General features: G+C 34.6%; 1 protein-coding gene across 1 annotated transcript in view; it reads left to right on the plus strand.

The window, feature by feature from the left end:
* The window catches only part of SGCZ (sarcoglycan zeta), a 319,472-nt gene that overhangs the window by 81,310 nt on the left and 210,343 nt on the right, over positions 1-27,819 (plus strand). Inside the window, exon 2 of the mRNA XM_017877508.1 lies at positions 7,029-7,130. Coding sequence (XP_017732997.1) covers positions 7,029-7,130 — 102 coding nt within the window. The remainder of the gene's footprint in view (positions 1-7,028; positions 7,131-27,819) is intronic.

Consider the following 27,819-nt stretch of genomic DNA (forward strand, 5'->3'; position numbering starts at 1 on the left):
CATGCCAGAATGCTCAGCCCTCTGGCCATTACATTTCTCTGTTAAGCAGTATCTTGAATCTTTGGAGTAGAAAACATTTAAGTAACTTCTAATTTCTGGTAACCGAATGTCATTAATAACTTTGAGGAGGAAGTGAATTATCATCACATCATTGCAAAGTTCTGGTTATGGATTTTAAATTTAAAATGTCATTTTAAATTTAAATTTAAACAGTCATTAGAAATTTAAAGTTAAATATTCTTAATATTCTTTTTGCTGACTTTCAAACGTACAATTTATTTTTCAGTCAGTCTCTCATAAGAAGTTCCAGTAAGCATTTCTCTACAAAGAATCCTCTACTTTGTCAAAAATGTTAAATGAAAATTATGATAAAGATTACTTTCAGTTTTTAAAGGAAAATTTTATAAATTTTAGTAATTGTGATCTTTACAAGGGTATTAATTTAATTTTGGAGTTTTTTGTTATTTAAGTAAAGAGGTAAATTCTGTTAAATTCAACAATCAACATTTTACTGACCACATACTTTATATCTACTATTGGAAGGATTATGCAAGATGAATGAATGAACATGAAGATAACTAAGATTTATCATAAAATTTTAAAGAAGAGATAAAAATGTATGCACAGTTAACTAAAATTGGAATAAGAAATACTGATATAGCATTTTGTAAATATAGAGTAGATAGCAACGTTATTTCTGACTAGGATATTAACCATGGTATTCTTTGGACAGGCAGTTCTCTGGATTATGGGTAAAAGCCTTAAAAGGAAATTGGAGTGAAGATTATCTCAAACAGCTAGAATGCACGGATCAGGAAATTTAGATGGCAAAACATGGAGCTGTTCTGAAAATAAATAAATAAATAAATAAAAAACTGCTGGCAGTACAGTTTAGTGGAGGAGTGGAAGTATAAGTTGAGTGATGAACAAAAAGCAAAAACAGACAAAAAAAAAAAAACCGACGACTCCAACAAACACCTAAAAACAAACAGGATTGGAGGGGACACTTAGCAAATTTAGAAATTTATTCTGAAGAAGGAGTTGGGGCACAGTGAAAGAGTCTGTTTTATAATATTTCCCCTAAACATGAATGTGATAATCACAGTGGATTATTTAGAAAGCACATTAAATATTCAAAATATAGGACACAAATCTATACTCAGAGGCTAAGGTGACATTGTGGGCTTTTGAGCAAAAATAATACTAAAATAATGAAATAACAATGTAAACAGTGGTTAGGTGGCAATCTCCAAGCTGGAGATAAAGTGATCTTGAACTGTCATAGTGTCGTTGGAAATGAAAAGGAAGAAATACAAATAAGAGAAGTTGATATTTTTTAAATGTGTTGATTACACACTAAATCTACTTTCTAAAATAGTGATTTCAATAACCCACAAGTAAAGGGAATAATTATTAAAAATATACCAAGTCCAGTATTAATTCATTTACATAGTGTCTTATTAAATTAATACAACATCCCTGTGACAAATACTGTTATTTTCTGATGTTTATAAAAGACACATTTGAGTTTAGATAAACAACATGTCAAAGTCAACAGTTAGTAAATAGAAAAGTGAAATTTCAAATTCCAAATGTCTGATTTCATATCCCCTTCCAAAATGACACTATATTGTCTGTGAAAAATAGGTAAATCACATGTGCTCTAGTCAGTTTTTGCTACTGTAACAAAATACCCAAAACTGGGTAATTTAGAAAAAAAATAACAAAAACAAAAAAACCACCAGAAAATATTTTCTTACAGTTTTGGAGGCTAGGAAGTCCAAGATCAAGGTGCTAGCAGGTTCTGTTGTCTGATGAAGGCTGCTGTTTGCTTCTAAGTTGGCACATTGTTGCTGCGTCCTTCAGAGGAAAGGAATGCTCTGTGTTCTATCTGGGGGAAGGCAGAAGAGCAAGAGGTTGAAACACTGTGTGAAGCCTCACTTACCTCTTTTATAAGGACCTTAGTTCCATTCACAAGGGAGGAGCCATCCTGGCTTAATCACCTCTGAAAGGCTCCACCTCTTAACGCTGTCACATTGGCCCTTAAGTTTCAATACCTAAATTTTAGGGGGGACACATTTGAACCATAGCAATGTGTGAGATTACAGGATGATGCACAAAAGTATCATAACTGTAATGATGATGAAATTTGATGTAGATTATACTGAAGTTCCAAGGTAATTTCTCTGAAAATAAACAACATGAATTTTATAATATATAAGGCAAAACTAAAATTTAAGTAAAATGTTAATAACAGTTAAAACTATTGAGTAGTTTGACAAAAATTAGGCACTATTTTAAGCTTTCTACATCCTCATGTAATCTTTATCATAGATGCATAACTTATTATTGCATTTACAGATGATAAAATTAAGACACACAGTGATTAGTTAAGTGGTTAATACTTAACAAAGGGAAGAAGTGGCAGAACCAAAACAAGGTCTAGGTCTAGTACATTAGAGTCTTTTACCTTCGGGTAACAATGTCTTCCTGAACAGAAAATTAAATCATTTTCTCCCTTTCAGATATTGAAGGGATCAAGAAAATAATGAATCAGAAAACTGTAGTGACACTAAAAATAAATTTAATTTCTAATGCTCTTGCAGAAGGAAAACCAGATAATTTCATCAACTCATAAATTGTTACCGGACTTAATGCCTGAGTATGAGAGTCAGGTTGATTACATATGGAGTATTTGTTATACAGCTTTATACATTTTATCATTTCCTCTGAATAATATGGAAAAACTTGAAAATTCGTTTTTTTCATACAACACAGGAAAAATGAGAAACAAATAGACATAGTGAAGTGAGGTTAGATTCACAACACAATATTATAAGAACAGTCCTTGTCCAACATAGTGAAACCCTGTCGCTACTAAAAGTACAAATTTACGTGGGCATGGTGGTGCACACCTGTAGTCCCAGCTACTCAGGAGGCTGGGCAGGAGAATCAATTGAATGCGGGAGGTGGAGGTTGCAGGAAGCCAAGATTGCGCCGCTGCACTCCAGCCTGGTGACAGAGCGAGACTCCTCAAAACAGACACACACACAAAAAACAGGCCTACATTTACAGAGGAGAATTGTTTTATCTAATTTAAATGAAATGTGATTGTATATCTGAAATCATATATTAAATAGAAAATGTAAGAAGAAAACACATGAAGCTCAAGACTGAAAACTCCAAAATCAAAGACAGAAATAGCATAAGTAATAACACACCTAACTGTGGATGCCCGGTCCTCTTATTTCCAAGCATCTCATCAGAATGTTTTTTAGTATTAATATTGACATGGGAATTACAATTGTGTTAGAACTTGTTTCCATTGCTTTGAGATAGTCTCCCAGTGAAATTAGGTATTTCTGTAACAACTCTACGGAGAGCACTTCAGAACATTTTCTTCCAGCAGGCATTTAAGAATATATATGGACAGTCACCATGTGAAATTTAGTCCAGAAAATTCCACTTACACAAAATAGTGCTTTAAAGCCCCATGTTAGGTTATAAGTTCTAATTGATATTCTTGGCTTCCTGAATACCAGATAATTCTCTGTCTTCTTAAATCTGCCTCCACCCCTGCAGGTGTTCTGTAAGTCTTATTATGCCTGAACATGCTCTCAACTTCAAGATCTCCAAATCTAAAATTATACTTTCTGATGATAAACCTGTCTTCATATTATAATTGCCATATTTCTTAACATCTATTGACCTTCATCATTAGTTTATCACCATTTGCCATTCTTTGACTGTGCACTGTTTTGGTAACCCAACCCCGCTACTGACTTTCCTTGTCCTGAGTCAATGAGAAAAATAATGGTTAGTCATTTGAAAACATCTTTTTTTTTTTTTTTGCCACTTTAAGAATACCACATTTCTATGACTTTCTGTCATTGCTGTCTAGCAAATCCTCACTTTTGAGTTTTTCTCACTTTCATTTCTGTTTCTGTTCTTAGATAAGTACAATCCTGCAAAGCCACACTTATTAGAGCCAGTAAGTGGGTGGTAACGTAATTGAATGTCTAAATCTGAACCACTTTTTATTTTTGAAAATGCAAGAGGATACTATAAAACTGGTGTAAATCAGCCCTGTCTCAGTCTCAGAGAAACCAGGATAGATTATCATCCTAATATCATCCTGAAGTATTATCAAAAGACAAATTTACGAGAAAAAAACAACCCCATCAAAAGTGGGCAAAGGATATGAACAGACATTTCTCAAAAGAAGACATGCATATAAGCCAACAGAATACATGAAAAAATGCTCACCTCACTCGCCATCAGAGAAATGGAAATCAAAAATCACAATGAGACACCATCTCCACCAGTTAGAATGGCATTCGTTTAAAAAGTCAGGAAACAACGTTGTTGGAAGAGGATGTGAGAAATGGAAACACTATTACACTGTTGTGGGATTGTAAACTAGTTCAACCGTTATGGAAAACAGTATGGCGATTCCTCAAGGTCTAGAACTAGAAATACCATTGACCCAGCCATCCCATTACTGGGATGTACCCAAAGGATTATAAATCCATGCTGCTATAAAGACACATGCACATATATGTTCATATGTGGCACTATTCACAAGAGCAAAGACTTGGAATCAACCAAATGTCCATCAGTAACAGACTGGATTAAGAAAATGTGGGCACATAAACCACCATGGAATACTATGCAGCCATAAAAAAGGATGAGTTCGTGTCCTTGTAGGACATGGATGCAGCTGGAAACCATCATCTCAGCAAATATCGCAAGAACAAGAAAACCAAAACACCGCATGTTTCCACTCGTAGGTGGGAATTGATCAATGAGATCACTTGGACGTGGGAAGGGGAACATCACACAGTGGGGCCTATTATGGGGAGCGGGGAGCAGGGAGGGATGCCATTGGGAGTTATCCCTGATGTAAATGACGAGTTGATGGGTGCTGACGAGTTGATGGGTGCAGCACACCAATATCGCACAAGTGTACATATGTAATAAACCTGCACGTTGTGCCCATGTACCCTAGAACTTGAAGTATAATAATAAAAAAAAGTAAAATAGCAAATATATATATATATACACACATATATATATATATGATATTTTCCCAACCCATTGATATCATCCAAGAATTTATCCTTGGTTTTATATACATCTGTCCACGTTGGGCTTGCTTATCCATAATGATAGATTCAGGTATTTCTTGTCACGTCCTCATCCCTTTCTTTTCTTTTCTTTCTTTCTTTTTTTTTTTTTTTTTTTGTTTTTTGTTTTTTGAGACAGAGTCTCACTCTGTTGCCCAGGCTGGAGTGCAGTGGCATGATCTTGGCTCACTGCAAGCTCCACCTCCCGGGTTCATGCCATTTTCCTGCCTCAGCCTCCCAAGTAGCTGGGGCTACAGGCAATCATGCCTGCCACCATGCCTGGCTAATTTTTTGTATTTTTAGTAGAGATGGGGTTTCACCGTGTTAGCCAGGATGGTCTTGATCTCCTGACCTCATGATCTGCTCACCTCAGCCTCCCAAAGTGCTGGGATTTTACAGGCGTGAGCTACCATGCCCGGCCCACGTCCTCATCCCTTTCTGTGGATGTGCTGGTTGAGACATATATATGTATACATTAATACAGATAAGCATATATAATTGTATATGATTATGTATTGTCCTATAATTAAAATATGATTATATATCATTGATTATATATGATTATATACATGATCAACTATGTTATATATAATCAACTATATATGATTATATATGATCAATTGATTATGATTATAATCGATTATATGATTTTATATACATAATTATATATATATATAACAAATTTTGTAATGAAGATATAATGTTAGAAAGTGAAAAGCTAAATTTACTTTGGGATTGAGCTTACAAATTTTACTGTTTCTGTTTTTAAAGTGACTATATTTTCTTATTCATGCTTAGTTGTGAAACCTTGGATTAATCTTAAAAATTCTTCCTTTCAGTATCTCCACATAAAATTAGCCATCAAGTCTGTAAATTTTTCTTCCAGCATATTCCTCAAACTACTCCCCAGTTATGCATTATTAATAATACTGTATCAGTTAGTCCTAAACAGTACTTCTGCCAGATTAATCTTCTTGAAGCCTGCGTCCAATCATTTCAAGCCGTTGAACTATGTAAGAACCTTTATATAGTGTCTTCTTTTGGAATCTGACTGAAGTACATCCTCCTTAGCTTTGTATCTGTGGCTTTTCCTTTCTCTGGCCCCAAAATGTACTCTCCATTGCTTTCTCTCCCAATATTCGAAAATAGAAATCTCATACATTAGTGAGATCAGATGCTATGTTCATTTTGTTCCAACCTCCAGGCACCTTCCCTGTTGAAATTCCACATTCTTAATGACTATCGTAGTCAATCTCTTCCATGAGAAATGGTTTACTATCTTATCAGATATAAAACCTCCTTTCTTTAATTCCCAATAGCATTCTGCTTAGTTATTTTATTCTGTCTCATAAGCATTATTTGTGTACCTGTTTTATCCTTCTCATAAACTGCTATTTTCTAAAGGATCTGACAGGTTTGAACACTGGAACATCATGGTTACTAATATCAGACAATCATTAATTACTGTTAAAAGTATTGTACAAATGTGACTGAATATTTTAGAGTTATTTGTGTGACTGTAATGTAAAAATATTACTAGATTTCTCTGCAAACAAAGCTCTTTCCAGCAGTCAGGTAGCAAGCATCATTACACAAAATAAATAGTTGAACCGACTTATGCATGAAGAAAGTAAAGACTTTACTCATGGGCAAATCCTAGTCCCTGGTAGGGCTGGAAGAAGACACAGTCATTGAAATCCTCTTTTCCTGTTCATTTTAAATAGAGCCCTCTATATGCATGCAAAGTGCTGCAATCATTAATTAAGTAGATTCAGTCTCTCATTTTCCTTAAATCATCACTGATTTGAGCTCACTGTTTTCTCAATTTAGGCCTAAGAAAATTATGGCCAGATATTCATTCTCCAATTAACCTAAAAGTGAACTGTATTTCATTGCTTGTAGGATGGTATGGGAAATCTGAGAGTCACCAAGAAGGGAATCCGACTTGAAGGTATATCTGAGTTTCTACTTCCATTGTATGTGAAAGAAATTCATTCTCGAAAGGTATGTGATACTGGCTTTGGTTTACTCTAAAAGATAATTTAGAGGTTATGTTTTAGCTTGAAATAGCAGGATAGAATCCCCTTATCTCTTCAGCATGTGTTTAGCTTCCCTAAGCTAAACACCTATGTTTAGAAATCAAATGATAAAATAATTGAAAATCAGTGGAGGTTGGTTTCAACCCGACAAATATTAGAGAACCATTCTGAACTAACCTGCAGTGTTGCTTTTACTGCTCTGTAAAATGTGCCTCTCTATTTTCACTGGAAATTAAAATATAAAGTTATAGTAAATCCAAAGGGGGCATTTGATATGTCTTGAATATTTTTTTCAAGAAGGAACTGATTTGAATTAATGATTTTAATTCAACATATTATATATCTCATCAGCTTTAATAGACATGCATTTTCTAAAAGAAATGACAAAGAATTTTAATGTAGAAATTAAATTTATTTCTGGATGTACATTATGCAAAACAAGTGAGAATATCCTTCAAATATGTGTGTGTTCACATGTGCTACCTGTGTTTTATCTCTTACAAGCATGCTAAAAATTAATATTGTAGCTTAGATTTTGTTCATTTTGGCTTATGTACATTGCCTCTCAGAAGGTAGTAAATATCTTGGATATATCAAAACTTACTAGAATTTTCCTATCTCCTATTACATATCCCCCCGAGCTATATGTATATTTGTGGAAATAAGTTTAAGATAGAAATAATGGGAATTGTGTTATATAAAAGTTGAAAAAGGGTTATACTTATTTCATAAATATGAAAGTCTATTTTAGGCTAAAATAATGTTTTAATATTTTAATTGATGTAGAAGATTAGCAAATGGGTTGCATAGTGAGCCATAATTTGAATAATTTGTATCAAAGTTATTTTCCTTAAATATCAAAATAAAACAGAACAAAAGATTGCTTTTCATAAAACATTTAATTAGGATAACTATATTAACTTCAAATTTCTTTTTTAAAATATGAAAACTGATACAGCTTCTAATATACTGTATTGACTCTATTCTGGTACTAGAAATTTTATTTTGATATTAATTTACTTTCCGGGTATCGGTCAGACAAGTAACACAGTAGACAGATTTATGAATACCTGAGCTTACATCATTAAACGTTAAAAAAGTATTAAATTTAAAATAAAAGTTTAGTTATTTTGCTTTATTTTGTTTTATGAAAAGGAAAAACAGAAAGCATGGTTACATATATTAGTGTATTACTTTGATTGAAAGTCATCGTCTTTGACAGTTATTTACTGAGTTATTGTGTTCGGCACTATTAAATAATGCAGTATTTGAAGGAATTAAAACTTATACATGGAAATCAAGAAGCTGCTTAACATAGGAAGCAAGTGGGACTAAGCATAGGCCAAAACTTCTCTGAAAATGCCTCCTATTGATAAGTCCAGGGACAGGAGAAATGATTTATCTCTGAAGTCATTTAGATGCATTTGTAGTGGCTACCTGGGAACAAGATTTAAATGATTGTGAAACCCTCTACGATCAGGCAGGTTGTAGAATTTATCTTCTCAGCCAGGACATTTCTGAGAGCATAATGACAGGTGTCAAATTAAGTTTCTCTTGAGAAACAGGAATATGTGTGGATTCCATCTATGGACCATAGAGGATAGAGTGCACTAACATTATAGCATGAAAGTGTGAGGTGGGGCCACTTGCACTTCCTAATTTCCATCCCTGAGAAAGCTAACTCCATGTTCACAAGCATTTCCAAAACCTACTGTATTGACTGAAGAATATGTGCTCCCCTTCACGTCCCAACCCTGATGCTGGTCCTTCCTGTGTCTTCCTTCATTATTGTTTGTCTCCCTATAACTACGAAGCATGGGAAAGGCAGGCACATTGGTATCCAGACAGGAAATCTGGTGCAAGAACAGAAGTAGGAGCAGACTCATGCACTTCTTGGAAAATTCTTTCCACATACACTTCAAAAATAAATATGTAAGAAATCTCCAGACTGCTTTCCACAGTGGCTGAACTACTTTATGAACCTAAAAGTTGGATAAATATTTAAAATAAAGAGGAAAATATATTTTATAAGCGCCTCTCACATTATGATTCACTTGTCCATGAATGCCTTTTTAATTCTAGAAAGCCAGCCCCAATTTCTCTTAGCCTTAGTTTGCTCATCATTAAGTGAGTTTGGTACAAACTTATCAAAGTACTTAACTCATAGGTTAAGGTAGAACACAAACATTTCAGTAACGGAAGTAGAAATGGGATTTTTAATTTTAAAAATTCTGTTATATGTTTCAATCTTTTCACACATTTTCATAGAGTCAACAATTTTATGATGAAATTCCAAAGTTCCTGTAGTTGTACGGTAAGGAAATCTATTAGAAAACCTAAAAGGCACTTTGGAAGATTTGATGAAGCTGAGAGAAAAAAACCTGCTGGGTACAGGAATTTTGATTTCTGTGTGTGATTGTGTATGTTTAGCCTTCATTAATGCCACCCTGTTGCTGTCTTTAAATTTAGCCAGTATTCCCCTCTGACATACAGAATTTTCTTAAAGTTACTTTGTGGTAATGCAGGCATTTAGTCCTACACATGGGAAGATAATAAAGATATTTCTATTGGACAGAAAATGCAGTCACCCATAAATGCACATTTAGTCACCTAACCTAATCCACTATGGGCTGGACCAACTTTACAAGCTCCTCTCACCCTCTCCCCATCACTAAATATCTACAGATATTTAGATATCTAAGTTCTATTATTAGCCTTAGCAATTTATACCCTTTTTTATGCTTTTCAAAAATTAAGCTTTTCTAAGTTGTCCAACAAAATTGTAAACAAAAAACATATCATAGTATATCCAGGAAACATCTTAGAATTCAATGTATTTTTCAAAATTAACATTATTCTCAGGGAAGATTACTATAGAACATTTATGAAGTTAAATATATAATACTATTCAGAGAAGAACAATACAAAGCATGCGTAACTTGGGCTAGTTTATATAAATGGTAATGATTATAACATTCTGCATCCATTTTTAAGGCACTTGGTCCAACTTTAGGCCAAAACATTTAAAATATCAGGAATTTAGGACACCTAGTCTTCAAGCTTTTTAAAAAACGTAACTGAAGTATGTTTCCCAAGGTTACACGAGTCCAAGGTAGTCATGTGGTCAAATTACATGCATTTAACTACTTCTAACCAGCAAAATTTGCATCATGTAGTTCTTCAGAACCTCTTGGCTGAGACGAACTGAACAAGCCTCTTGGATTGTTTGTTTCCTGTTCAAGGATTATTAGTTGAGGTGGTATCTCAGCACTACCACTGATCCCAGCTTTCTACATGGCAGACTGTTCATGGTGACAGAGGAACTACTGCCAGATAATTCAAATTCTAGTAACTGCACAGTTAAGCAAATAAGTCTTGAGTTCTCAGGACACCAGTATTAGCAGAGGTGAGCAAAAGGCTCTGTTTTTCCCATCATGTCCATTTCACTGTGATGTCAACCCAGTTCTTGGTTCCACCTGTTTTGCACCTTGTATGTTCAATTATTCTTTATAGAATTCAGACACAAAGCCATGGGGCCAGGCGAGCACAGCACATGTCTTTTTACATGATTACATGGCATGCTAATCTCCTCACCCTTTCATTTAGGTATCGTAGCAAATCTCCTCTATTTAGATTTCTTTCTTTCATACAAGCTAATTCATATACGTAGATATCTGAAGGCTTTCCTAATCATTTTATTATCATGGTTATCATTATCCTATTAGATTTGTAATGGAGATAAAGTTTATGCTTTTAGTAATCACTTTAGTCAAGTTTTAAAAAGACACAAACCACTCCAAAGTCTTTACACTCAGAAAAAAAAAAAAAATACTGTTAACATTTCATGAATATACCACAACTCTAAAATTATATATTTGCACAAATAAAAGAATAAATATAGATACGTGAAGGCTATTTGTAATTAATATATGTGATTTAATAGAAAAAATAATAAATTAGAAAATGGCTGAACTTAAATATTTCTTTACCGCAGAACCTTTTAAAATAAAACTTGTCTTTATGGTTAAGAATAAAAGATTATAAATACCACTAAGAAGCTGGATGCATTAGCTCCATGTTTTAATTTCAGACAGCTTTTGTTAACTCCCTGCAGTGTAAATGGAGATGATTAGCTGCTCTCCAGTTTGTCCTCACTTCTCTTCATTTCCAGTTTGTTGATAATTATATTACTTTAACTTTGTCAGAATTCATAATATTTACGTTCCGTTCTGCAACTTTAACTGCGTCGGGTCTTTGGCCTTGATTCTACATATAAATGGCTGCAGTTACACATCATCTCTAGTCTTCTTTATGTTATGGATTTTCCATTTCTCAGTTCATTAGTCAAATCTTTCCTTCCTTCCTTGTATTCTTCATTAGTTTTGTTTGCTAGTTTTCATTCGTTTTATTTACCTGCATGGGGGATTTTCCGGGATAAGCCAGAAAATTTGCTAGGCTGATTCTAAAAGAACTGTAACAGTGCTAGTTGGTTTTTTAATCCTTGAAATATTTCATGCTTCGGGTGTCTGACTGTTGCCTTTATTCTTTTCTGGGAGTGTTATTAATGGTTCATGCCTTCCTTGCCTCAGATTTGGGAACGCACTTCTCTATTAAGTCCAAGCACTGAATATTGCCGTAAGAAATCTGAGGGCACCCTGGTATTTTTCTCCTTTTGATGACATGAATGTTCTGCTTGGATGCCTGCTGTATTTTTACCATTTCACTTTTTTCATTTCAGAGAAATTTTACCTATTTTGTCACTTAATAGCTTTTCAGTTTTGTGTGTTGGTTTCTTCTACTTCAGAGAGAAAGCAATAATTCTTACGTTAGGTCATCTTTGTTCCCCACAGCCATCATAATTTCATGAATAATTTTTAACTCTGTATTTTTCCTCTAAATACAAGTAACTGTCATCTAGAGTTTTTCTATGATTCTATTCTTTCTTTTTTCAAATAAATTTTGCCCTCACACTCTCTAATTCATATATTTTTTGTATAATAGTGAATCTCAGAATTTTCCTTTGGTCTGCAGTCTTCCTTTTATCTTATAATGATGTTTTGCTGTCTGTGAATTTGGTTTTATTAAAACTATGTAATATTTAAGTTTAATGATAGAAGCACTTTTCTTACTTAGTTTGATTACTCCTGATGAGTTACAATTTGAGGTGGGGGGCTACTGTCTAGCTCTTTTGTTTGTTTTGCTGGAGAGATCGTAGTTGGAAAGAGAAAGGCAGACTGTGACTGTTCTGTCTCTTCTGAGGTTTTGAGGTGTTTCTAAATGATTTGTGCCAACCAGTTATGGATTTTAATTCCATGGTTCTTAGCTGCACTTTCTATCCTATAGAATACTTCCATGGTGTACACAGTGCTCAATACTTAGGAGATTTTTCTAGCACTCTCTATATACTATCTGCTTTTCCTCTATCCAGATTAGTTTATTTGAGCTTGACTTTCATGAATATGTTTCTGGAGATATGGGTTAGGGTACGGTAGGGATTCATGGTATACGGTGCTATGAAATAATCTTTTTTTTTTTTTTTTGACTTTTGCTTTTTCTGTTTTATACCATAAACTTGTATTATGAAATTGTTGGTTGTTTGAAAAAATTTAAAGAAGTAATTGTTAAAGAGTGAGGGAGATTTGTAAAAACCTTTCTGGAGTTTGATGTATTAGGTAGGATCCTTTCTTCCTCCGTCTCTTTCTTTTCTTGCCCTTCTCCCTCTTCTTCCTGTTCCTCTCCTTTTCTCTTCCCCTCCTTCTTGCCCTTCCTCCTCCTTCTTTCTTTCTTTATTTTGAGAAACCAATAGTCCCCAATACTGTAATTGGGTAGGTTATTTTTTTTTTTTTTTTTTTACTGAATTGAAATACAACCTTTCTTATACAGTGCCTTCTCAAGCATACACAGATTTATTTCCAGTAACTCTATGCTGTTCTATTGATATACTTGCAAGAAACCCAAAGTCTAGCTGTAAAATTTTTTTTTTTTCTAATTGATAGAGTGAGTTCTTTGTTTTTGCTACTTTTGAAAAGCTTTTGCCTATTGTGCACTTTCTTCTCAAAATAAACTTAATAATCAGTTGTCAAGTTTCATAAAAATTTCTGTTGGGAAGTTAATTATGGTTATATTTAATTTTTGGAGAAGGACATCTTTATGTTAGGTTGGTGCAAAAGCAATTGCAGCTTTTGCTATGATCTTTATGGCAAAAATCACAGTTACTTTTGCACCAAGCTGATAATATTGAGTCTCCCTATCTAGGAACATGGCTCTTTTCTCATTTGTTTCTAAACCTCTTTTGTGTTGTTCAGAAACATTTCTTAACAATCTTCTCCTTATAAGCATTGCATATTTCCTGTTAGTCATTTAGCATTTTATTTTAATTATTTTATTCCTGACCAAACATTGCACTAAATGTTTTACATGTGTTAGCTCATTTAATCCTCACTATTTGATGGGCATTATTGTCAAGGAGAGTATGATTTGAAAGTAGAGTCAAAGGAATTGATGGCAGATTTGCATATGGTATATTAAGAGGAAGAGAAAATGTAACATGATATGAAGATTTTTTGGTCTCAGCAATTGCCACTAATCACTGCAAAGAAGAATTGGGAATGTAGGGGTGGGGGTAGGTTAGGAACACAGCTGTGGAACTATTAATTTTGTCTAATAGATGAGCATGCTGGTGGACATATGAGTCTAGATTTCACGTTGGAAGTGCAGGGTGTGTGTGTGTGTGTGTGTGTTATAAATGAGATTGGACAGGAATACCAGGGAAGTAAGAATAGATGGGAAATATAAGATGTCCATGGAATGAATTATTGGGCACTCTAATATTGAAGAGTTTGAGAAGAGTGAAAGAGCCAGTCACCGTCTAAGAGGGAAAGGCCAGTGAGATAGGTCAAGAAGCCAAAAGAATACAGTATCCTGGAAGCAGAGAGAAGAAAGATGAAAGTGTTTCCAGGTTGAAAGAGTGAAAAACAGCCTCTGATAGGTCGAGTAACATGGAGACTACAAATCATTCCTTCTACTATTAACCTGATTATACTTTAGTCAGGCATAAATGTTATCATATAAATTACAGTTTAGTCAGGTATGTTTTTTCACATATTTGTAGATATCTATCAAGATGATTTTAATCATTTTGTTATTTAATATATTGAGTAAATGACATGAAAAGATACGCAAATGGTGATGTATCTTTTATTATTGGGATGAACTTTTCTTGTTCATGAGGTAGCAGTCTTAATAAACCGTTGAATTAAGTTTATTAATACTTTACTGTGAATTATTGCATATACTTAGTTTTAGTTTTTTTCTCTTTTTTTTTTTCTTACTTTTCTCTTAATATTTCATTAAATCCAGTCATTGAGAGACTTTAATTTTGGTCCTATACATTACATCAATTTTAGTAAGACAGGATTACTTGTCCTTAAAGGTATGATTTAATTCCATCATGAAATTGCCTAGTCATGGAGACTCTTCTAAAGCAAAATATTTGACTAATTTTCTAATTTTTTATATGAAAACTGTTCTGTAATATTCTAAATCAACAGAACTCGCTTTTATTACATTTTATTTTCATACAAAATTTTCCCTTTACACAGACATATCATTTAATACCTAATACTGCCTTTTGCGTTTTCCTTTTATTTAAACATTCTGAACAGTCAATTGTCTTCCTACTATATATTTTTTTTACTTAGAAAGAGTTTTAGTTTTAATCAATTAAATATTTTTTATATTTTGAATTCCTTTTCTACTTTTCTTTTTTATATTATTGTCATTTTTCTGATTTATCAAATTTAATGCTTGAATATTCTGTTTTCAATATTTTCTATTTCAAGTAAATCTGCCTTAGGCCCTGAAGTTCATATCAACTGTTTAGGCCACATCTCATATGTCTAATAATATACTCTGACTTTTTTTATTTATAAGTGAGTCCTAATATTTACTTTGATATTCTTCTTACTCAAAAGTGGTTCTAAAAGGAAGTTAACTATTAAATTGTGCATGGGTTAACTTTGCTTTGGCTGTTTTGTTATCCTTATCCCCTTGCATCAAACACAACTTCCATTTGCTTCATAATCTTTAGAGTTTTAAATTTTTAGTTTGCTATTTCACTATAGTGCTGACCTAGAAATAACCCAGGGGACATGTCTATTTTGGTTACCAAATTATTACCCAGCCAATAACCTATAGCAAGGCAATCAAAAACAAATATGTGCTGTTGTTAATGATTTCTACATAACATAGTATGTTAAGCTTTAATTGGATTTGAATTTGATTTCACAACAACCCTGTCAGGTGGACAATGTAGATCGTTTTATTCCCATTTTGCAGATGAGTCACTGGAGACTTAGGAAGTATAAGTGATGCGTCCAAAGTTTCAGGACTCCAAGGTGAGCCAGAATTCAAACCTCAAGTCACTTCTTCCTCTGTACACCTTATCTGAATAAAAGTAGATTCTACATTGTGTGCCTGTAAATAGACTATTTTAATTAATCTATAGCAAATATTTACACTATTTCTGACAGCATTAGACATAATGGGACTTGAATGTTTGCAATTTTGATAAACTTAGCCTATTTATGTTCCATTTTGCAAACATTTGCAAATAATTCATCTAAACCTGTTTCTAGGGGTTGCATGCATCCTGCTGGTTAAGAGACACCCAGTGGTGAACATAGAAAAGGTAGCACTCGTTTGCATAATACAATGCTTTTTAATATTTTTAGAGCCAGACATCTTTAATTGGGTCCACTGAAAGCTGAGGAAAATATGTAAATATAAACATAAATAAATTAAATCTTTATGCAAATTTATGTGACTCAGATATGCCCTTGAACCAACCCATGTACCCACTGATGTAAACTCTGAAACCATTCACATACCTACTGATTTTAGTTCAAATTCTTTTTAACATTATACTTTGCAATTTACAAAGCATTTTGATTCTTATGACTGTATTTAATCCCTAATGCTAGACATAGGAAGATATCGTCTTGTATATGGCAACTCACTTGCCTCAAATCATGCAACCTAAACGTCAATGCTATGACTGGAATGAGATCTTTCAATGCTGATTCGTTGCTTTTTAACAATTCACACTCTACAAAATATCTTTTTTACATATTCTTCAGGAAAAGAAAATCTGTCTTTCGATTTATATCGGTTGAATGCTGAACTGCAACCTTAGAAGAAAGTATGCAATAGTTTCAGCACTTTGGACCAGGTTAGGAGTGGGGGGGAAAAAAAAAAACAATGCTATGGTAGAAGACCCTCATTAAAACTGGGAGACAGTTTGAAGTTCCTAAATAATATGTGTAGGCAAACTTGGTTGCAGAGGTACAATATTCTTTGGACTTAAAAACAAACAAAAAAGCATGTCAGGGCAGCTTTAAAAGGAGTTCTTCTTACTGTGTATTTTTTTCTAGAGATTACACCATTGTCTATCACTGGTGAGATCTCTCAGACACTACTGAAGCCTTACAAGAAATGAAGATTCGTTCATTACCTCAAATTTAATTGCCCTTATAAACAAATACTTTAAGAATTACCTGTGGTTTTTCATCTTTGTCTCCACCAACACACACACACACACACACACACACACACACACACAGAGAGAGAGAGAGAGAGAGAGAGAGAGAGAGAGAGGATATAACCCTATACTTTTGTCTTTCCCCAAGAAAGATGAGAGATGATGATACAGCAGACCTAGAACAAAAGGGAAGCTTTTGCTCAGATTGCTATTCTGTATCTGCTCAGATTGCTATTCTGTAAAGTACCAGATTTGTGTGAATAACAACCTATTGCAGAGAATCTGTAACAGGAAAATATTAAGAAAAGGGTAACACTGAGATGCTAGCCAATATTATGTAACTTTAAATTCCTTAAAATAATGTAATATAGCAATGTCATTCATTGTTAAGAGTTTTCAGACCAGCCAGGCGCAGTGGCCCATGCCTGTAATCCCAGAACTTTGGGAGGACAAGGAAGGTGGATCACTTGAGTTCAGGTGGATCACTTGAGGTCAGGTGTTTGAGACCAGTCTGGCCAACGTGGCAAAGCCTTGTCGCTACTAAAAATACAAAAATTAGCTGGGCATGGTGGCTTGCACCTGTAATCCTAGCTATTTGGGAGGAGGCTGAGGCATGAGAATCACTTGAACTCAGGAGGCAGAGGCTGCAGTGGGCTGAGATGGCACAACTGTGCTCCAGCCTGGGAGAGCGAGTCCCTGTCTTAAAAAAAAAAAAAAAAAAAAAAAAAAAAAAAAAAAAAAAAAAAATCAGCCCTAGGGTAGCACACAAAATTATGTAACAGAAACCTTTTACTACATCTTGAATAACTCCTGCTACCAATTACTAAGTACTTTTCAAGCATTAATTGCTGAAGAGCCTGGGACATATTCTCAACCAGTGCTAACAGCATTCCATAGTAAGCAAACATTAGCCTACTCATCAGAATACTCTCACAGCTGTGAAAGAGCACTTGGCTCAAACGAGTTAGGTAACTTATCTGAGTATCAGGAAAAAACGTTGTTGGGCAGGAATGCAACTCCAGGTCTGTCAAGCTTTGATCCTTAGGTCCTTAACCACTGGGAAATTCCTACAACAGTGAAAGGAATCCGCAGTCTTCTCAGTAAGAAGGTGAAGGGAATGTCTATAGAATTCTATTATTATTCCTGTTCTGGGTAACATTCTTGGCTTACTGTAAGAGTTTTCTTGAGATTCATGCTGTGTAGTTTTTCTTTAAATAGGTACTTAGGCTCTATAATTTTTTTTTTTTTGTTTGCGTAAAGAAACATGGAACCATATCATATTGATGCCACTCTCCAGTGAATAGGAATTTTAAAGAAGTATCAGTGTTATTTCCCTTCCTTCTCCTCCTCCTGCTCTTCCTCTTCCTCCTCTTCTTTTTCTTCCTCCTCCTCTTTTTCTTCTTCCTCCACTTCTTCCTCTTCTTCTTTCTGTGGAGACAGAGTCTAGCTGTGTTGTCCAGGCTAGAATGCAGTGGCTATTCACAGGTGTGATTATTGCACACTAGAGCCTCGAGTTCCTGGCCTCAAGCAGCCTTCCTGACTCAGCTTTCTAAGTAGCTAGGATTACAAGCACCATCAGTATTATTTCTTTTAATGAAGCCAAAAGAAATTGTTCTCCATTTAGTATATTCCTTCACTACCCCAAAATCACATATTTGCACGTATGTGGGCTGACTACTGCTATACAGAATCCTCTAAGTCATGATGAAGAGACAGATTTACTAAAAAATTCCTTTTTTCCCCCAAAGCCCTAGAAGCAGACCACAAGAAATATATTAGCAATACTTACACTAGTTCAGTGTTTCTCAGTCTTTTCTGAATATGAACCACAGTAAGAAACACATTTTTCACACTCTGAACATTTCGAATCTATTCTAGCCAAGCCCATCTATTCTAATTTAATTATATGCAGGTGCACATATATGTATAAATAATTGTTGTAACCAACTAAATTGATTCCATGATCCTGTGATATGTTTGATCAACAGCTTCAAAACCATTGCCCCTCTAACAGCTACTAAAATAAACACATTCAATAAGTTTGTGGCAAGATATTTTGTCTCAGTTGTCACATATGTAATGGATTCTGCATTATTAAATATGAAACACTTGTTTATTCCAAAGAATAAAGTTAAAAAGTGTAAATTCTATAGAGCAGCAATCTTATGTTTTGATCACTTCGTGCAACACTGCCTCTTGTATATTAAATGCCCAGTGCAACTTTTAAACTTTTTATTACAGTGTATTTACATACAGAAAAAAGTACACATTTCAGTGAACATTTACTTTATTGGGTGAATGAATGATTCACATATTCAAAGAATATAAATTAAATATTTGAAAAAATACTTCTCCGTCACTTTAGACAAACAGAATGCTTTGCATATATAAGAGCTGATCTCATTATTCCTCATCTTTTATTCTTGTTTCAAAAGTTTTTACCAATATAAACAAGGGTGAATTAGATCCTAGAATGAAATTGTATTGTCTGAAATACAATAGTCATATTCTTTCAATAGTTATGGTGACTACATGCTCCAAAAAGATTTGAAGAGATCTAACTTTGAATTTTCTGGGCTTTATGGCTTTATTATGTTCCCATCTGTGTAAATATAACTGATTCAGCACTCGTATCCCCCTGTCAGTAGTATGCACCAAAAACAACACAAAATTGGGGACAGGACGGTAGCACTTCAGCTGCAGAATGATACTGTTCTGTTTTTTATGACTATGGAACTATGGTGGTGCTTGATGAAGTTGCTTTTATCAGTTAAAGTTATTCTTCTTTAGAAGTCAGGTCTGGGATCTGAGCATGTGAACAATTAATAATGACAATATTTTGACTTGAAATCCGGTCCTCTACACTAAATTACTGTTCATGAATCAATCGTGTATTTGAATTGGGCTTTGAAGAATGACTGGATTGGAATTTGAATTGGACTTTGAAGAATGATTGGATTGGAATTCAAAATCACTTGATGTTTGTAGGAAAAAAAAAAAAAATCATTTATAAAAGACATTATTTGTCCAGGAAGCTGTGACTAGGTCAGTTTGGTTTGGTGATTTGAAAATTATATAAAACAAGAGCCTCAAACCCAGACAAACACCCCTGAGAGGCGTTCAAATTTCCAGGCGGTTAACAGACAGGGAAGTTACTGAAAATTCTCAATTTCAAAGGCACCCTTTCTGAAATTTAATCTGCCCTGAGACTCTGAAGCTTGCTACTCAGGGTTTTTCCAACTTTTCTATTACCACCACATTTCCCTTATTTTAAAAATGTAGACCGGGCGCGGTGGCTCACGCCTGTAATCCCAGCACTTTGGGAGGCCGAGGTGGGCGGATCATGAGGTCAAGAGATCGCGACCATCCTGGCCAACATGGTGAAACCCCGTCTCTACTAAAAATACAAAAAAAAAAAAAAAAAAATAGCTGGGCGTGGTGACGGGCTCCTGTAATCCCAGCTACTTCAGAGGCTGAGGCAGCAGAATCGCGGGTGGATCACCTGAGGTCAGGAGTTCGAGACCAACCTGACCAACCTGGTGAAACCTTGTCTCTAATAAAAATACAAAAATTAGCCGGGCGTGGTGGTGTGCACCTGTAAACCCAGCTACTAGGGAGACTGAGGCAGGAGAATTGCTTGAACCCGGGAAGCAGAGGTTGCAGTGAGCCGAAATCGGCGTTGCACTCCAACCTGAGTAACAGGAGACTCCGGCTCAAAAAACAGTACCAGATGCTGGGTATGAACTACTGAGGGGCAACGTTCACATTCATCTATGCTACACATTCATGGTAAAATCTCTCTGACTCATTATTTTTGTAAAATACTTAATTATGATAACACTAATACATCATTTGAATTGAACAACGCAAACATTTCTCTGATAAAAGTGAGGCCGAGGCCGGGTGCGGTGGCTCGCGCCTGTAATCCCAGCGCTTTAGGAGGCCGAGGCAGGTAGATCACTTGACATCTGGAGTTCACGACCAGCCTGATCAACATGGTGAAACCCCATCTCTACTAAAAATACAAAATTAGGGCATGGTAGCACTCTCCTGTAATCCCAGCTACTCTGAATGCTGAGGCAGGAGAATGGCTTGAAGCCGGGAGGCAGAGGTTGCAGTGAGCCGAGATCACGCCATTGCACTCCAGCCTGGGCAACAAGAGCGAAACTGTGTCTAAAAACAAACAAACAAACAAAAAAGAGGCCGGTTTTACTGATGATTGAGGAGGTGATAAGGGGGACATGTTCTATCATTAGGATAAGGTCAATCTAGAGCTCCATATCCTTAAAGTATTCCACAAAATGCATTTTAAATCTACACTTGATATTGTACCAGCATCAGACATTTTATTCCTTGCAACTATTAAACTGTTGATATTAAAAATTTCAAATATCAGCTTTATAATATTCAAGATGCCATAGTTTTAAAAAAAGATTTCATAGAATGTGCGAGCAAAAAAAAAAAAAAAAAAAAAAAAAATTTGGAGAATAAGGATATAAAGGAGTAGAGAAACATGAATTTGGAAAGCAGCATAGGGTTTCAGGCATGCAGGGTTCAAGAGCTAAAGAATTTGGAATTCATCCTCAAGGTGCTGAAACTCTAAAGTGTCAATCAGCTTACACTTTGTTACTCTACTGAATTTCAGATTAAGAAATATATTTCTTTAGAAATATCAAACAGACATTTTATTAACTGAAGAAAGCACTTCATTCTTTCCTATTATTTTTGTTTATGGAGGTTTAATGCATTAGACCATCACTGTTCCTAATATTTCTGAGAAAGAGTGTGTTAGAAATTTTATTAATGGCATGGTACCAAGGCACAAAGATATGTAATTTGTTAAAAATAGAAACACTTGGTATCTTCATACTAAAATCCATCCCTCTTATTTATTATAAATTAAGAGTATCTTTATTGTCTGGATGGATGTTTTATAATTTTCTTTAGATGTGGCATTGTTTCTTAAGTAAAATCATAGAAAAACAAACAAAAGCAAGGTAAAGCCCAGGGGCAAGGAGGTCTTCCTTCTCTAATGGCAGGGGTTTGCAATGCCCTTGGTACCCTGCACTGTAGCTTGAAAACCCTGCCTTTGACAAATATCTCTCGATCATTCTGTGCTTTTCTCATCGTACACTCAGTAGACTAATCAAAAGAAAATCCAGTAACAAATACTGCAGATAATTCTCTATACACATTTCTTTACTATACATTTCCTCCTCACTGTAAAAGCTCATCGTTTATTGTCATCATGACAATAAGGCTTATCATTTATTGTCATGATTTCACCTTTCCGTGAGCTTTCATCATACTTTTCCTCCGATTTTCCTTTGGTTTGCATTAATAAAACAATTGAAAGATTTAGGTATAATCTCCTCTTGTAATATTCTATATGCCCAGCAATTGACATCTCCTTTGAATAAATAAGTAGTCTCCTATAAATAAGAACTTGCTTTGAAATAGCACATTTGTGACAAAATGAATAATCTTTATCCCTAATTTACTAAGATATAACAAGACTCTGGCAATATGAAGCCCTAAGGAAAGAAAGAAAAATATATATTTGACATGGTTTTGGTTTCATCCATTTTATTAAGATGCTAAGAACACAATTTTTATTACAAGTGAACCCATAGGTTACCTTTGATCACCTTGCCTTTTTAGAAACTTAAAAAATTGGCTGGGTGCTCTGACTCACACCTGTAATCCCATCACTTTGGGAGGCCAAGGCGAGAGAATTACTGGAGCCCAGGAGTTTGAGACCAGCTTGGACAACATGACAACACCTTGTCTCTACAAAAAAATAAAAAATTTGCCAGGCACGGTGGCATGTGGTGTAGTCCCAGCTATTCACATGGCTGAGGCAGAGGATGGCTTGAGCCTAGAAGATGAGGCTGCTGTGAACAGAGATCTGCACTCCAGCCTGGGTGACAAAGGGACACCCTGTTTCAAATAAAATAATAAAATAACAAGAAATTTTAAAAATTCAGCTTCAATCCTTGTTCTGTATTCTGTGGATGATCCAATTATGCACATAAGATTTCTGTGGATTTCCAGGGGACTTAAGTCACCTCTAGCTTCAATTTCCTATCTCAGCTGAATTCTTCTCTTTTCCCCTAATCATATGAAAGTTCTTTCCTTGGTCATGGCATCCACCCAAATATAGATCTCTGTCATTTCCTTAATCTCTTTACCCCCTAAAAGGTACACACAGAACTGACTACCGTTTTAAGGAATTGGAGAGTTAAACTTTGGTATGCAAATAATTTGAAACGCAACATGGACAACTTACTCTTTAAAATTGTTTTACTACATTGCTGAATCACCCTTGCCATCTTACCTATCCTCTATTTTTGCCCTTGCTTTCACGATGAGAACATCCTTTCATCTATACGTTTGTATATCTTTATATTTAAAAAGATGAAAAAATATCACCACTTTATTAATAAAAGTTACATCAGATAATAAAACAAAACATGAGACAGATCACAAATTTTATGTAGATATTTCTGTGTTTTCAAAATTGTTATACCAAGTATCTATCATAGGACCAAAGTGTGATCCAGTTTAAGGCCGCAGTTTTAGTGCCCTGTCCCTCAGGGCCAAAGAGAATCCTGTGATTCGTTCTCTTTTCTTCTCAGTTACAGGTCCTTTCTTTTTTTGCTAAAGAAAGGTTAGGTCAACCTACATAATTAAGGAAAGAAAAGGGGTTGGAAGAGGGAGAGAAAAACTGGAATGTACTGTAGTTATTTGCCAGATCCTGGAAAAGTGAATATGGACAGGAAAGGAATTACGGATTTATAATCTTTTCATCATTTTTTCAGATATGCAAATAAAAGTTTTGAACTATTGAAATGTACTTTGTGCAGCTGAACTGTTTCTTTGACCCTGGCACCACTCTGAAACTGAATTACGTGGTCTAGTCTTGAACCAAGTTACGAAAGTATTAATTTTGAAATTTGAATGACTAGAAAATAAGGAAGTAAACAATAAAAGGAACAGTCAATTAAATGTCCTATTTTTTCCTGTGTCTGATATTCACTACTTTATTTCCACAGATGGTCTTGTAAAGATCACTTAAGTAAAAGTTATTATAGCAGTATTTGCTCTTTTTTCTGATAAAATATTTGTTAAATTCATTTTCTCTAACTTTTTCTTATTTCTTGAAATGCAAATTAGTGCAAATGTTCTCCTTCAATTTACCTTAGGTATAATTAATGGCTGTCTGCTATTTCATTTCTTGCTGAGAACTATTTGAAGTGAATTATTTAAACAAGCTGGTATAAAGTATCATTTTCTTTCTGCTTTTTATCCTCTAGTACTTGTGGAGGACAAAATGTGATGTATTAATGCATGTTTATTTTTCTTTTACTTTTCCATCCATTCCTTTTCTAAGTTTTACTGAATCTAATGCTGCAGTTTACCACATTTTTAATTTTGTCAGGGAGGAGGACAAGAGAAAGTGACCACAAATAATGCAAATGCCTGCAAATTAACAATGACACCTACTTTTTCTTCTTAATTCAGTCTCTATATAACACAATGTCATTTTTGCCTTCCTCATATATCTGCAATTTGCTGTCAGCTTGTCATGTTTTGTTTCATGCAAGTTACCATATGTTTCCAGTGTTGGTGGTCCTCTTTTGGTCATCAAAAATTAAACCAGGGAAGTAGAATCAAAATACTCCTGCCCATGCCAGGTAACAGAGTTTATCAAAGAGATAAACTGGAAAATAATGCAATCTAGTAAAATGATTTTACAGAGAAATTAATTACAATATTTCCCAGTGCTTTATATTTTATTTGGAATAATGTGAAATTGGCTAAATAGTTAATCAAACACCTAATCTCATATGCTATTTCAAAATTAATGAATATTATGGACAACTACATAACTTCTAATGGGAAGTATATAAATATTATTTTTGATTAAGTACTTTATGTCCATCTATAATGTTATTGAATTTAATTTAATGTTTTGGTTTAATCATGGTGAGATTTGTAAACTATTTTTGTTGTCATGACAGTTACAAAAAATAGTTTAATTTTCTAAAAGTTATATGTAATGATGGATTCAGTTAGCTTTTGCTGGGAAAAAACAAACAAAAACAAACAAACAACAACAACAAAAAAACAAACAAAAGAAAAAAACAACCTTTGCCCAAAACTTAATAGCTTAAAACCAGAAGTATTCATTTTCTCAACTTTGTTCAATAGGCAGTTTTCCTTGTTTACACAGACTGACCTGGGGTTGGATAACCTAGAGTACCCTAACATACATGTCTAAGTTGGTATGATGGTTGAAATGGTACTCCGTGTGGTCTCTCATCCAGTAGGAGGTTACTCCAAGCTTGAACATGTGGTGGCAGAATGGTGCCCTGCAGCAATAGACAGCAAGTCCCAAAGTGAAAGTATTTCTCAATCCTCTGCTTGGGGGCAAGTTTAGTAATGTCCCATAAACCAATGCAAGTTACAAGGTTGAGTCCGGATTCAAGTGATAAGAAATTGATTCAACTTCCTGGCTGGAGGAATAGTAAAGTCACCTTGCAAAGGGAAATAAAGCGATGGGAAAAATTTGCAAACTACCACAAAGGCTGTCATCATTTCTTGTCTTAATAATTTTATAGCTCTTCTTTATTTTGTAGTTTACTAATAACGCTTTCTCTGAAAGACTGAACTGTGATTGTATACATTTGTTTTTAAAGGGGTGAACATTTGTTAAACTTAAGATTAATTTTATTTTTAAAATTCAAAATCAGATAAAATTTCTAGATTTTTGCTCTTCCATGATTACAACAGAATTTTGGATGGCTTTTGAAGATACAGAAAACCTCATTGAGGTTTTTGAAAAGTCCTGGTTTAGGGACATTGATGACTTCCCGTAATTTTAAAATAAGCAATATAAGTATTAGAAATATTGCATGCTGTGGTCACATCAGAAGTGATTTCTGTGGCATTAATGTTAATTACAAGGCATCTGTCATGCTAACCATTGTTCATCCTTTTGAATTCATGTTTTGTTGTTCTTATGAGAATTATATTGGTAGATTAATTGTTACATTGTTTGCCCTATAAAGACTTAACATTTGACTTCATGTTATATTAAAATGAATATCAGTAAAATAAGATATTTGCCAAATCTATTTTATCTACCATCTTTACACATTAAAACACTGTAAGTGAGGCTTTATTGTTGTAATGCACTGTGTATGCTGTTTACATTGGTACTCAATTCAATTGATATTAAGGATTTTCATGTAATCATCATAGTCTTATCTTCCCCAAATTTTCATTTATTGGTAATTTTGCTAGGTCTACAGACCTCTGAAACTTGATTCTCTTTTATTTTCTACTTTAGGCAATGTCTTACTGCTGTAATGTAACCAATTATATCCATAATTAATGTAAAACTAGGTGTGCTGTTTCTGGAATTACCATTGAATGATTTCAGTTTTCATTTTATGCAGTTAAAATAGCCTTATAGTTTTCAAATGTAGCCACAGAGAATATTGACTAAATACTTTGATCCCTTTTTCAGGAAGTGAAATAAATTCCATGAATAATGCATTGCCATAGCTATGGCATATAAAGCTATATAAACCTGAGAGAGATTTGTTTTATTTTTTCTATTATAAAAATACTTTCATTTTATTTTCATTTTCTTAGAGAGACTCTGTTGCCCAGACTGGAGTGCAGTGGTATGATCATGACTCACTATATAGCCTTGACCCCTGGGCTCAAGTGATCCTCCAACCTCAGCCTCCTAAGTAGCTGGGTAAACAGGCATGTGCCACCATGCCTGGCTAATTTTTGTACTTTTTGTAGAGACAAAGTCTTACTATATTGCCCAGGCTGGTCTCAAACTCATGGGCTCAAGCAATCCTTCTGCCTCAGCATCCCAAAGTGATGGTGTTACAGGTGTGCACCACCACACCTGGTCTTTTTAATTTTTAAAAATTTTCTTTAATTTTTTGTTTAGATGGTATTTACCATGTTGCCTAGACTGCTCTCAAACTCCTGGGCTCAAGCGATCCTCCTGCCTCAGCCTCCCAGAGTGCTGGAATTACAAGTGGGAGCTACAACATCCAGCCCCTATATTTTCATTTGAAAATAGAAATGCTGAATCATTTATAGGTGGCCTTATGAGTTTATTATTCCTTTTTTCACAAATGTAAAGCCATTATTAAAAAATAGCAAACCGGCCAGGTGCAGTGGCTCACGCCTGCAATCCTAGCACTTTGGGAGGCCGAGGCAGGTGGATCACTTGAAGTCAGGAGTTCGAGGCCAGCTTGGTCAACATGGTGAAATCCCATCTGTACTAAAAATAATATAGCTGGGCATGGTGGCGGGTGCCTATAATACTAGCTACTCGGGAGGCTGAAGCAGGAGAATGGCCTGATCCCAGGGGGTGGAGGTTACAGTGAGATGAGATCATGCCACTTTGCTCCAGCCTGGGTGACAATATATATCAATATACATATGTATATAGATAGATATTTGATTTTTTGATATCTATATATAGGGAGAGATATTTTGCTACTTAACGAAGTAGGCTACCTATAATTTTCACTAAAAACCAATAAGACACTGGTGTTTCAGGATATCATCACTAAAGAATTAGACTTCGCTGGAAGTTTTTAGAATCATTAGGTTGTAATATTTTGGACAAATAATTTTAGTTTGGCACTGATAAGAATCCACTGACATATTGTTTACTGAAGTGATATTTGGTTTTCTCTGCAAGTAGTTTGAGTTTTCCTAGGACTTCTAATCTATGAACATCTAACTTTTGTGCGTCGGTATGTGTATATAGTACAGGATTTTAAAGATATCCATGTCCTTTGTAATATATGTAATTTATAATCTTGATATTTAATTTTTGTGGGATTGGTGAAAAGTTACATTTTATCTTTAACCCTAACCTACTATATTTCATGAATGCATGTAATTCATGTTCATTTCTTCTAACTTTTATTTAAGTTTAACTATTTTCCCTTATGTAATGTTTCCTATTATGTTTTCTCTGTTAATTTAAAGTTGCATTGAGATGCATTATTCCCTGTAGAAACTGCTTCTGACATGTTTGGAAATTTAATATAGGTTTATTTTCTTTTATATA

This window comes from Rhinopithecus bieti, unplaced genomic scaffold (assembly GCF_001698545.2).
Source record: "Rhinopithecus bieti isolate Rb0 unplaced genomic scaffold, ASM169854v2 scaffold_10584, whole genome shotgun sequence".
NCBI lineage: Eukaryota > Metazoa > Chordata > Mammalia > Primates > Cercopithecidae > Rhinopithecus > Rhinopithecus bieti.